This window comes from Pinus tabuliformis, chromosome 8, assembly GCF_031772625.1.
Source record: "Pinus tabuliformis cultivar Carrire ecotype Pingquan chromosome 8, CPIR1, whole genome shotgun sequence".
Lineage (NCBI taxonomy): Eukaryota > Viridiplantae > Streptophyta > Pinopsida > Pinales > Pinaceae > Pinus > Pinus tabuliformis.
The window spans coordinates 1876849261-1876863411 of NC_142294.1; the positions used below are offsets into that span (position 1 = coordinate 1876849261).

The 14151-nt window shown below is 38.2% G+C and overlaps 1 protein-coding gene across 1 annotated transcript in view; it reads right to left on the reverse strand.

The window, feature by feature from the left end:
• Positions 1 to 7166: 7166 nt before the first annotated feature.
• The window catches only part of LOC149243874 (lipase-like PAD4), a 29798-nt gene continuing 22813 nt past the window's right edge, over positions 7167 to 14151 (reverse strand). The window contains exon 4 of the mRNA XM_089374646.1: positions 7167 to 8343. Within this exon, the coding sequence (XP_089230772.1) occupies positions 7567 to 8343 (777 nt within the window). The 3' untranslated portion in view covers positions 7167 to 7566. The remainder of the gene's footprint in view (positions 8344 to 14151) is intronic.

Sequence of the window (14151 nt, forward strand, 5' to 3'; positions counted from 1 at the left end):
ATCCTCTGCACACTCCCCCAGCGCCTTGATCTACAGGCTGAGTTTTTGTCTGCATTCGATACGCAGGCGTTCTTTCCATCATCAGCTCATAGCTACGGCAATTATGCTCATTGTGACCCACTGATTTACAGAAGTTGCAGAAGATTTGTTGCAATGTCTATACAAATTTTTGTAGCAAGTGGCAATTGGTTGTTTCATGTTTTCCAGCTACCTGACAGATATCGCACCACAGCGCAGGCCCTGTACTTGGCTCTGCTTGAGCTTCCAGCCTCAGAGGCATCGACCATCCTCCTGCAACATAATTCGCGAAGATAGGGCAGTGATACTTATCATGCCCCTAGCTCTTACATTTCAGGCACCAAACTTCTTTGCGCACCTCTGGCTGAGCCGCTCTATCCTTCTTCAGACTTTGAAACTCTAGGCAAAGATTTTGCAACTTCGCGTGAATCTGTTGAACTCCCAAAGTAGCATCTTGAATCAATGTCTCATGAAATCTCATCACAATTTCCAGGGCTTCCGCCTAGGTCCCAATATTTTGATGTGATAAAGCAACTCTCACGTGAGGCAAGAGCAAAGCTACAAACCATTAGTGGTGTTGCCCATCCATAAGATTCATATTAGCTTCACGGATCTGGCATTTCAATCTCTGATCTAGCTCCCAGGGTGTTTCGCCAGGCCTCATCATGATTTCCTTGAATCCGACAACTAATTTTGATTCAAATCTGGGCCTACTGAATTCCTTATTCAACGCAGTCTGAATGTCTGCTAACGAAGCTGTTGGGTTATCGGTACAATACTTAATGTACCACGTTAGCACACGATCCTGTAGAGCAGTAACCAATGTTTTTTTCTTCATCTGATCATCTGTAATATTTTGGGTTGTCTACACGACATTCGAAAGCGAACCAGAACTAGTCTGGGTCCTCATTTCTCAAGCCCTTGAAAATGGGCAATTTCATCGTATTCAACATATCGAATGGTGGTAGCATTGTGGGCGAAGGTGTACACTGGGGATGTGAAGGTGAGGTGGTGTGGATGGATGAGGTATTCGCGAGAACCCTTGTTGTATTAACTGGACAACGCTCTGAGGTGAAGCCTGTGTTGCTCCCTCGTCGTCGCTCAGAGGAGGCTCAATTAGCAGGCTATATTCAGGACCTGTTCTCCCTCTATCCCTGAAGAACTTTCCACTTCGCGTAGCTCCAAACATCAAGGTAATGGCATAACCCACTTTTCACACAAGAGCTTTTTAATCCAAGTATTCAAAGATCTTAAATACTTGCCTTGCGGTCCCTTGAAGAAGCATCGCTCTGCTTCGTTGTGGATAACTGAGGTATCAACCACGAATTTTGTCACAAATCCTCCTATAATGCGATCAAGCCAGTGATCGACATCAAGTGCGATCCTATCTTCAAAGGCTTCCAATCTCTGCACTAGCTCCGAGGTCCACACTATTGGACTGTCAAGCATCCACCTTCCGTGGTTGTCTACCAATTTAGCGATCCACTCGTATAGTTCTATCGGGAAGGAATGGAAGAAAATTTCATGTATCTCTATGTATAGATATCTATCCAACCATTGTTCTTTCGTTAATCGCGGATTTCTATTTTCTTGCACCACGAATTCGTGGATCTTTCTATCCAACCACTCCTCAATTTCCTTCTTAGTTGGATTCCAGTGATGCAACATCACACATCTTTTTATGCAAATCTCGGTCCCGACAACGGAACCATTTGTTGGCTTAGTGGATCCTGACCTAGGTTCAGAGTTAGTTTTTCCAAACAAATCCCTACACCACTGGCCCGTTCAGCATCAATTTGCGGAGCGCGAACTGAAGTCTCACCCAAAGCGGTATGGGGGGATGCTGGAACCAAGTTTCTACACCCAGAGATTAGTGTAATGTTGTTTTGTGCCCTAAACATACCTTTGCGCAGATCGATAAGCCTTTTAGGCTTATCAATATAACTTCCTATAACCAACCTCTAGTCCTTCGTGAAGGTCTACCACTGTCTTTCGCGGACCCTAAATAGGTGAATCAACCACTTACGCACCTCTGTGATTACTCCTAATTTTGTATTTATCCATATCGGCTTAAGTGTTTGATAACTTTAACATGCAACAAGATATTCCTCGCGTAAACAGTTACTATTACTTGCATTCATATAACAAAATAAATCATGTAAAATCGCACATCAATACAGTATTAATTCATAAACCCATCATTTATCATAGCATAAAGCGCATTCATTCATAACTGGAGTAAATAGACAAAACACATGAATTTCTGGAATAACTTCTTTATTAATGCTTTAGTTCTGCTTACAGACTCAAGACTTGCTTGCGCACTCAGTGGCAGGGGTCCACATACTTAGCTGTGGACTCTACTCTAGGCCTTTGTGCACACCGTTGCAAAGCCTTTCTTCTACTCTAAGACTTCTTCACTCTTCCTTCTACTGACCCATTACATTCATCATCCTTCGTATCTATCATGCCTTAGACTCTCTAAGACTCCCATTTTTATACAATCCCATGGTTCGTGGACCATGCGTAGATTTACTAAATCTGACACAACTTACATAAAAGAAGGGTAAAACCCTTTATGACACTACTATCTACGCGCTTCGCAACCACAATTTGCGGAGACTTTACACTTTACACAACAAAAACTAGGGCTTTTGCCCCAAAATTTACCTTAGGGGACCCTGTCCCAACAATATATATATATAATCTCATGACCATCAAATATTGTCTTGTACATTGCATTCATTGTAAAAGAAAGTTTCTCCCTCAAAGAGGACTTAATTATTGGTTTTTAATCAATTTTTAAGGCGTCAGGTTCATAACCAATTTGTTTTCCATATAGTTGACTATTCTCTTGTTACTTGGTATAATTTCATATGTTTTATCGTTCATTTCATAATTGCTTTTTAATTGGAATGAATGGTACTGGTTGGTTCTATGTACAAAGTATTATTTGTGTTTAACCAGTTTGGATAATGTTAATTCTTGTTTGGATGGAAAATCAGCTAATGCCTTTTTTATGTGAAAGCGGTATTTAGTTATTTGTTGTTCATTGATTCACTATAAATGACACCTAGCAAGGATATGTTAGCATTGATTTAGATTTATGTGCTTTAGAATAGATAGCATTTAATTTATGTACTTTCTATTCAAATCAATAGAAAAACAATCCCCATAATGGTTATCGAGATAGAACTCAAATGGGTCTTTAACACCAAATAGTGTGAACTCTGATTGGGATTTCACATAGCAAAACACCCCTATCTGTTGCAGGGCATTCCATCCCTATCAACAATATGTGAGACAAAAGGTGCAATTAAAACTTAAAAGAGTCTAATCATCCATTAAAGAGCCTAGCTAAGCAATAGGGACAACACTAATACAACAATAAAAATGTAATAACTTAATATCTAGGGATTTAATAGACCCCCAAGTTATTTGGAATCACAAAATCCAAAAATAGAATATTTTCTAGTAAGTGGTGTTGCCACTTATTGAACTTGTCATCCTCAACATTCTTCCAAATATAGCATCCAAGTTTATTTTAGTCATCTTCTCTTAGAAGTTCATCCCCAAAGTCTATTGCAAGGTAATTTTGAAACTCTTGAGGAAATGCCTATTGATAATATAGCACATGAACAAGAATAAATGCATGTATGTGTATAAGGAAAACTACCAATTGGTCATTTTAGAGTTTGGTTTCTCCCAACACTATATGTATTCCCTTAGTTAAGAAGCGTAAGCATTGTGCAGTTGGCATAATGTTAGTAATAAGAGCCTAACCAAATGTATCTTCTTGTTTTCTCATTCAAAAAGCTAATGTTAATGGTGTATATTTTTTATGCTTATTAGGCATGTAAAAATACCTTGCCCATTTCACTCATTGGGTTAAGGATTTCTCTTTGAATCATATTACTCAACTTTCTTGTCCACCCATGTGGACTCGACATTTCCTAAGGCTCTTTTTGACACGTGGATAGTTTTATTTTCCATTAGCTAGTTGTCCTGGAACAAAGTAGCACATGCTAAGGGTTCTCCTTTTTGTTAATTTTCCTAAGGATTTGAAATGGTTTTTCCTTATATTTGTTAGGGATGCAATGTTGACATAACCCATTAAATACTTCAATCTACAAAGTAATTGCTCTTAGTGCCAAAATTTAGACCACAATATTTAAGACTATCCTTTGATGGTTTGATCAAAGTCATAGGCCATTATTGTCACACATGTCACTTAGGCTCAGACCTAAGGTAATCATCAAGGAAACAATGTCGCTAATGGTGGGTGGTTGTCAATTGTTTGTAAGAATAACAAGAGTGACAAGTCTTCTACATTCTAAAATTCTAAGCTATGAAAGTGATTTTGGTTAACGAGACAGCCAAGAGCCTATCCTGAACCTCTAGAATAGTTAAGAATGTTTTGCACCTTTATTTAGCATCTTCTTCTCAGGAAGGAGGCTTTTGAAAAACCAATGGGGACATACAATCCCAACTACATCAATATGACACAACCACTTTAACATGAAAGGAGAGAGGTTTGAAACCTAGACCTCTCCCAAGCATTAAATCTAATAATGCATTTACCAATGCACCATAATATAATACCCATATATGGTAGTTCATTGTAGAAATCTCAATCTTAGGAATATTTTATAATGTTTGAAAATGTAAACCTAGGAGGAGTACAAGATTCACATTTGTTGAGATATGTCATTGTTATATTGTTTGAAAGGGAAAAGATTTAAGAATTGCAAAATGCACATTTGTATAGCTCTTCGTTTTCTTATTTGTTCAATCCAACCTTGGTAAGTGTATGTAAATTTATTTGTCATTTCAAAATGTGTTTCTAGCTTGTTGACTTATGATCTTGTACTATATCTTGGAAAAAATGATTAAACACTTACATATATGAAAGAAATATCTTTACATAAATTTACTTATACATATAAATTCATATTTTTCATTAGGAAAGGTACAATATGATAATACATAATGAAAATTTCTTATGAAAATTTCTTATTCAATATTCTTAGCAATATAAAAATTTAGAACTATATTACACCCAATACATTGAGTCGTTGCATAGTAACACCATATATAATCGAGGGCGTCATTGTTTTGGACTTTTTGTAGTTGTCACCAATCTATAAAGCATAAAGAGGAATCTTTGTTTTGGAACTTGTGTATAAAGAAGAGTTATAATAAGAAATTTGAGTAGATATAATGCAATGAAGAAGTTAGAAAAATCTCCACTTAATATGGAAAATGAACGTGGATTTTTTTCGAAGAAAGCTTCACAAGGAAACCTAATTATGTTTTCCCACATTTGGGGATGCTGTCCCTAATAAACCCATTGGCATAGACTAGGGTGCCTCACCCAAGAGGAGGGCAACCACTAGCATGGATCTAGCCCCAAAAATATTAGCAACAACCAGTTGAGCTAACACCTTGGGCTTAAAATGAAAGTGGATTTGCCAAAATATTTAGGACAATATATATTACAACATTGGTGTTAAACATTTGGTTTTATAGAGTATCATTATTAAAAGAGCTTTCAAGATTAGGTCTTCTAAACTAAAAGAGAGAAAAAGACTAGTTAATTTGGACATTAAATCTTTAATCTGAGAAATAAAGATTGAAACCATACAAATCAAAGACAAAATAAAATTTTACAAGTGAAAAACAAAAATAAATAAAATGAGCTAACCTGAATCAAATCATAGGAAAGACTTTTAACTAAAAAAATTTGGTCCTCAATATTATAATTACAAAAATCATAATATTAGTAAATATTATATTTGTTCACTAAATTATTAAACATTACTTATTTATAAATTAAATTAAATTAATCTATATTCTTACCGATTACCATTAATTTTTATAATTAAAAACTTTATATTTTTTCAATTAAATATTTTAAATAAATATACTAATATATCTCATCATTAAAATAAATAAATAAAATTATTTCCCTTTTATGAATGCAACATTCATAGTTTCTATTTTTACAAGCTACATCACAAATAACATAAAAACTGAGACCTATTTCACACTGTCCTACAAGTGCACTCGTGGTACATACCACGAGATTGCTTTTCTTTTGGGTCATTTAACATCAAAGTCTATCTTAATATTTCATTGGCTTTCTCATGTACTGCAAATAAATAAGGTCAATGTGGTAGTACCTGCCAATGAAATACATATCAGATTATTGACAAAAATAAACACTAGTGCCTATTCTCAATATTTTGGACATATAAATAAAGGAAATGTGAATTTAAAAAAGGGTTAAACAAACTATGAAGTTTGACTTTGGAAATACACATCAAAGACTCATCTTAAGTATAATATTTGAATGATTTTTTTGTGTACTGTACAAAAAATAAGGTCAACTTGGCCGTACTTACCAATGAAATACAAATCAGGTTTTTGATAATAAAAAAACAACAATTTTTACTTTCAGTATTTTATAAATAAGAATGTTTATTTCAGTATTTTAAACCTATAAATAAAAGAAATGTGAATTTAAAAAAAAATAAAAATAAAAAATAAACTACTAAGTGAATAGTTAAAACATAAGCAGTTTGTTCGCTAACAAAACTTTCAATACTGAGACAATCTGAATTCTTATTTTAAAAATATGAAAAATTAAAAAATCTACATTATTTTTTTCTTTATATTATATATTAAATATATTTATTATAATCAAGAATATGTGTTGATTCTTTTTATCACTAAAATATGTTTAGATTGAGTCAATTCATGTGTTGGATGGAAAAATGATTTGTCTAACAGTTAAATGTTGTCACCAAGACTGTGCAAGACTAAATCAAGCTTAGACACCCTTTAAGACAGTGTAACCTCCACAATTAACTCCCACTCTTAATTTCTCTCCATAAAATTTATATCTAAAACCAAATAAAAACTAAACCCACATAAACCATCAAGCTTAGACGCCATTTAAGACAGTGTAACCTCCACAATTAACTCCCACTCTTAATTTCTCTCCATAAAATTTATATCTAAAACCAAATAAAAACTAAACCCACATAAACCAACAAATTTACGCCTTATAAATAAAACATATATTATATTAAAAAAAATCTAATTCCCAATGAATCCCCAAAATTTAAAATTGAAACAACTGACCATCACACTCAAGAAATAAGAAATATATATATGTTAAAAGCAAAACAAACAACTTCACTAGAAGACGGCAGTCTGCCTCCAACAGAAATTACATCTGGAAAAACAAATCAAGCAACCTAATTGGAAAGAAGGTCCTCTTCCGCACATCTAAAAAACAAAACAAAGCAAACAAGCTGGAAGGAGATCCTCTTCTTCAAAGGTCAAGCACCCTAATCAGAAGAAAGTCTTCAAGTCTTCTTCCTGTGTGTTAAGAAACAAAAATTACAATTCAGAAACCAAACTAGCAACCTAATTAGGAGGTCCTCTTCTTCACATCTCAAAACGTCACAAGCAGTTTAAATGGAAGAAGTTCCACTTCCTTGAAACTAGAAACAGATTTTTTTATTCAGATTGCATGCCAATTCAGCCCTTCCAACTTTCAGTTTCCATTATTTTAGACAAAGGAGAGCTCCATTCAGGTGATTCATTTTTCTTGTGTTCTTTCCATTCTCTCCACCACATCATGAAGCTGCTTTCTTCCAAAAAGACCTCAGTTGATATCTTGCGTTCATTAATCATCCTTGTCACATAGCGTTCAAACATTTCAAGCCTGTGTAGCTTTTGGTATTGGTCTTGTTTGAGGTTTTCCAAGTCTTTCAAAGCCTCTTCTACATGTGCCCAAAAGCATGAGTCCTGAGTGAGAGATGCAAACTTTGTGCGAGGTTTCTTACCTCTTGAACTGCGACTGTTTTCTTTCTCTTCCATCCACTTCTGAAGAATTTTATGGCGAGTGGATCTTCCATCTAAAAGATAGTTGCCGTTACCTTTAGACGTGAGATAATAATGTGCAATATCCAGAGGCTCTACAAGTCTGCTATAGGTATTTCCAGCGTATATCCACTTATTTTTGGATTGGAAATCACTAGGCAACTCATGCTTCTCCCACATTTCAATAACCTCGTCCCAAAATAAGGCAAGCTTTACCCTACGCAAATTAGCATCGATATCCTTCCTATCAAGTATCTTGAAGGAATCATAATATGTGATGCCATTTTCCTTCTCGCAACGCTCTTTATACCATTCAAGCTCTGCCATACTACGCTGTGCCTCGCTTAATTGAACAGCTAGCTTAGCAATGTTTTTGTTACGTTTGTTTTCAATATTTCCTCCTGTTTGTAAGGAAATCTGTGCATGATCATTCTGCACAAAGTCGACATCACCAAAACACATTTCAAACATCAACCAGTGTGCGGAAATGAAGAAAATATAATACAGATAAAGACAATGCTACATTTAATCTAATATCAAATATTACACAATAAGAAACTAGAAGAACTTCTACAAGAGCTCATAGGATGGCCTTGAATTTTCAGGAAATACCCAAGGAACATAAATAATAAACTCTTCATTTTTTATATAATATGTTCATTGGAGAAAGCTCAAGAGTTCAGAATGTTCAAAATTCAACTTGGGGACTCACAGTTTATCAGATTGGAATCTTGCTGTAATGACAGAAGAATTGAGGTGATTAACATCCCAGGTAAGGGAGATGCTCCTGTGGGTCTATATGTGTAGCATTCTTATGAACATTAAAAAAGGATCACTTTCCAATTCCGGAGATGCCACTTTCCATTGCCTTCAAAGTTCCCTCGACAGTCGATCTCACCGCCAGATCCAATGGTTTTTTTAATTTCAGCCCATTTATATTTCAGTATATATAGGTTATAGGTTAGGTTGTAGTTTAACTGTTTTAAGTTTTGTAGTTTTATATATATATATATATTTTGTTAAATCTGCTCTAAGATTTTAGAGATTTTGTAGAAGTTAATTAATTTGTAAATTTTGCATAATTAAAACACTAAATTAATTTATGCATTCAAAAATACATTTAAACAACAATAAAATAACAATCTAGAAAACTCTAAAACCTTAAAAAGTAAAATAGTTAAACAAGTCCATTAACTGGCCTGCTTTCCCTACAAAATGAGCCCTCTATTAGATTGTCCACATGTCATCTTATGCGCACACTTAAACCTGGGGCATTTTCCAACACACATTAATGTTCTACATGTAGTTTAAGGAGCGGCGTTTTCGCCCAGAAAAAAATAGAAATTCTGGTACGATTTTGATATAAATTGTTTGAAATTTTTGGAAATCTAGGTTATAGCTGTCAAGCTTCAAGATTTTGGGTTTGGAATTCCAAGTGACAATCATCAAACTTCAAGATTTTGAATGCCCAATAAATTTTTTTATAAGAATTTCACTATCAAAAATAATTCAAATACTCTCAAGTTCAAATTTTTTGAAAAAAAAAATCAGATTCCATCAAAAAAATTACAAAATTGTCGAGGTCAATGCCTGCGTGATGTAATGGCCAAAATGCGGCCGGGGATTTTGAGTGCCCCCATAAATTTTTTATAAAAATTTCACTATCAAAAATAATTCAAATACTTTCAAGTTCAAATTTTTTGAAAAAAAAATCAGATTCCATCGAAAAAATTACAAAATTGTCGGGGTCAATGCCTGCGTGATGTAATGGCCAAAATGCGGCCGGGGCAGAGCGAGGTCAAATTTTTTTAAAAACCGTTCAAGGAATGAAAGGAGGACAAAGAAGAAGAGAAGAGAGAATTCACGGAGAATAAGGAAAAACACATGAAGGGAAGACCAGAGAAGGAGAATTATAGAAAGAGGAAGAGATAGTTCTGGCGGACAACAGGGTCTGCTAGAACCATCATTGATAGTGACTATTGGGTAGAACAGAGTAATGAATGTGGAAAGAGAAAGAGAAAGAGAAGGTCAGAAAGATAGAAGAATAGAGAGAAGGCAACAATTTCATCGAACCTGTTAGGTAGAATTGTCCACCTATTGCCAAGACAGAGATATAGAAGGCAAAGAGAATAGGGAAAAGATATCGAAACTTGAGGAAAGGGAACAATTTTTTTTTGGACAAAATTGTGGAATAGTGAGGAAGTTGGAGAAAAGAAAATGGTAGAAATGATTCCGGCGGATTGAAGTTGGACAATATTCTTAAAGAACTAAAGAACTTGGTTCAGCAGCAATGCTGGGTAGAACCAATTCTCAAGAGCAAGAAGGGTAGTTCCAGAGTTTTCTGATGAAAACCAATCTGGGGTTCTGATCAATTTGGACCCCTCAAGGTTCGTTTCCTGAACTTGTAGGTTATGGGCCCACGAAAACTTGCCTAATCTAGCCCTTCTGCAGCAATGGAGTTCATTCACCTCCAAATCCCCAAAGTTCACGATGCCAAACACTGCCAGAACAGAGCATGACCGCCGTTCTTCTCTGGTTCGGGCGGCTTCAACTCCTAATTCGTCGCACCCACGCTCTTGCCGGGACCTCCATTAAGCCGTGGTCACACGCTCCCCAGTGGCCGTGCATTTCGTCGCACAGCCCTCGCAACCGACGGCGACGATCAAACAGCGGAGAACAGAGCATGACCGCCGTTCTTCTCTGGTTCGGGCGGCTTCAACTCCTAATTCGTCGCACCCACGCTCTTGCCGGGACCTCCATTAAGCCGTGGTCACACGCTCCCCAGTGGCCGTGCATTTCGTCGCACAGCCCTCGCAACCGACGGCGACGATCAAACAGCGGAGATCGATGGGCAGAGGTCCATCAGGCACCAACCAGCCTCGACTCTGGCCGACTCCCTGTTTGGCAACGATCGGGCTAGATAAGAGAGAATTATATTTATGTCTAACTAATAATTGAGTACACTGATGTATATACAAAGCGGAGAACTAAACGGTCTTCTATAAAAGATAAAATGCATGAAGTAAATCAAAGATACAATGTATGAAAATTGAGGATCTAATAGGTCTGAGAATCAGACCCATCTCTCCTAACATCTGAGGCTGAATGAATAACGCTAAAGAAACTCAATAATCTCTGTTGGCCCAATGAAGAGCCGATGGCAGGTGCAAACTGTCCACTAAATCGTGTCCTGGGGGGTTCACATGCTCCTGAATGTTGGAGGACCTACTCTGTCTCCCAGGAACAGATATGAGACGGAACTGCTAATGAGATCTCGTGTGGCAAGGTGAGGTCCCAGGGATCCTCACTGATATGGAGTCTGGAATTTGGATATGTACTGGTATCAATCGATCTCTTGGTGCCCCTGTCTGAAGATAGTACCCTGAAAAATGTCGTGATCCTCTGTTTGGGGTCTGGTCTGATGGGAAGCTGAAGAATATGCGCTCGGAACCTAAGAGCCTCTTGGATATATAAGGCCAAACATCTCTGATCAGGGTACCTGAAAAGTCGACGAGGGTCCGAGAATCTCTGAACAAGCAATGAAACCTTCCTTTGATCTCGTAGTAGACAGGGCATCCAAGGATGAAGTGCACCTCGGTCTCCACTTCCTGTAAATGACATACCTGACAGAGTCTGTCTAATCTATCCACCTAGTGGTTTGTCTCTACCCGAAGTTGTTAATTTTAGGTATGTTCTATGCTTAGAGCAATTTATTTCAATTTTCAGAGTTAGCTCCATATCTTTTCTAGATTAGCAATCACATTAGCATTAAAGTAAACTGCAGATAGAACATAAACATAAATCGCAGAAGACAAACCAAGACAAGAGGACACAAGATGTGGCGCTAGCCAGGGACAAACCCCAATGTGGGGAAACCCTTGATCAATTCTTCTTATATGTTCTTCAATAGTTCAGCACACACACACAGAGATAGTACGTTTACAACAGAAGTCAACACTTTGACTTATCTAGATGAGAGCAAAGATCATCTCTAAGAAGATGATACATGAGATCAGTGGAAGACACGCTGCTTCAACTAATTCTCCAAGGTGACTCCTTCACCTATCTTTGTGTTGCATTTCGTCGTCATGCTGCACCTCACCGCACTGCACCATGCTACACCCATCATCACTACGCTGCATCTCATCACGCTTCATTAATCATGACTGTACCCATCACTGTACTACATTATGTGCCATTGTTGCACCATGTTGCCATCCTGACCTATGTGTTCGTTGCGCCTTGCTTGCTTGTTGTCCCTAGCATGCTTGTTGTTGCATGCTAGTTGTCCCTTGCATGCTTGGTGTATTCGCTGCTAAGTACCATACAACTGTCCCAATGTTAGTTAGTTGTCCCTTACATGCTGCTCTCCTTCAGAGACATATGCTCCGGCTGTTTCGGCAGTTTCCAGCAGTTCCGGCTGTTTCTACAGTTCCAGTTGTTCCCATCAGTCCCAACAGTTCCGGCTTTTCCAACAGTTCCGGCAATTCCGACATTTCTAGCTTTTTTGGCTTTTCCAACTTTTCTAGCAGTTCCAGCTTTTCCGGCTTTTCCAGCAGTTCCGGCTTTTCCGACAGTTCCGTTTTTTCTAGCAGTTCCGGCTTTTCTGGCAGTTCTGGCTTTTCCGGCGTTTCTAGCATTTCCGACGTTTCCGGCAGTTCCATATTTTCCGGCAGTTCCGGCTTTTTCGACAGCTCCAGATTTTCCGACTTTTCCGACAGTTCCAACTTTCTGCGCTCTGGATCATGGGAACGTTATTCCTTAGGATCTCTCCTCCTACTAAAACCAAAAACAAGTAGAGAGAGGAAGAGATCCCAAGTCGAAGGTCACCTCTATTTATATTAAAACGTTGAGCACATGTGGGGTTTATTTGGTCGCTGCCCGACCTTGACGAATTGTCTTATAGCGCAAATAAATTCATAACTCCATGAATACTTATCGAAATCGGATGATCTTTAGATCAATCCTACACCTCTCGATGAGAGGGATCCAAGAAAAATATCAGTTGCCATAAATAAGATGACCCACATGGAGTTTGGCCCTAGTTGCCAATTTTAACAGAAGTCTATGAGAACCTACTCTGAACTGACCTAGAGGAATGCAAAGAGCATGCATCTAGTGGTGAAATGTATACTGGGGTCGAACAATGAGCCCGTCTCTCAACTCCAAGCAGTGCTCAGCATAGAAGGCCATCTTTGGGCGCAACCCTCCTAGAGGATTTGCCCAGGTGACCTGGACGAACTGCCTATAGATGTCCTCCCTGATGATCTTGTTTAGCTCTTGTTTAGTAGGTAAAAGGTCACTGGGAGCATCTAAGGAATATCGGAAAGGAGGGAGACAATCCAACTGAATTCCAACTGACTCTAAGAGGTTTGAAACTCCTGTAAACCAACATCTGGTTCGACCTGAGGGGATAGAATGGGCAATAGTCTCAGAAGAGCAATATGCCAAGTAAGGGTAACAGTGCCTACTCTTTATCGACTCTGCCAAGCCCTAGACACGATGCAAGAATGAAACCAATCTGAAGACCGTCTCAAGCTGAAAGGGCTGAGCTCCAAACTCTGCAGGATGATGTGCTGCGGCACTATCAGTTTGCACCTAATGATGCGGCGGAGAAGAAGAATCTGGACTCTCTCCACTGAAGCCCAGTCTGACTCTAGACACGATGCAAGAATGAAACCAATCTGAAGACCGTCTCAAGCTGAAAGGGCTGAGCTCCAAACTCTGCAGGATGATGTGCTGCGGCACTATCAGTTTGCACCTAATGATGCGGCGGAGAAGAAGAATCTGGACTCTCTCCACTGAAGCCCAGTCTGACTCAAGTAAAGACGGTCCCCAAATCTCTGCGCCATATAGAACAATGGGACGAATCAAGGTGTCCATGAGACTCATCTTGGACGTGATGTCCTAGAAGTGATGTCGAAGGCACTGTCTCTTGAGAAGGGCTAAGAATCCATATCCTTTGTTGATCCGAGGCTGAAGCGTGAGTCTATTTGGGGTGAGGTGGCTCATCGGTGGAAAACGAGGTCTCAAACGGCCCCGCCGACGGTTCCACCTCCTTTGGTATGCTTTCGACAATGTTCTTGGAGCATTGGAATGCAGGCACTGCGAATTCCCTCAATTGGCAATTCGGACCATCTCCAAGGTTTTTGCTTTCTTCTCAATGCTTCACTGGTGGCTCGGTATTTTGGCTACTTTCTGCTCACCTCTTGACCCCTTTACCAAAACATGGCAAACATG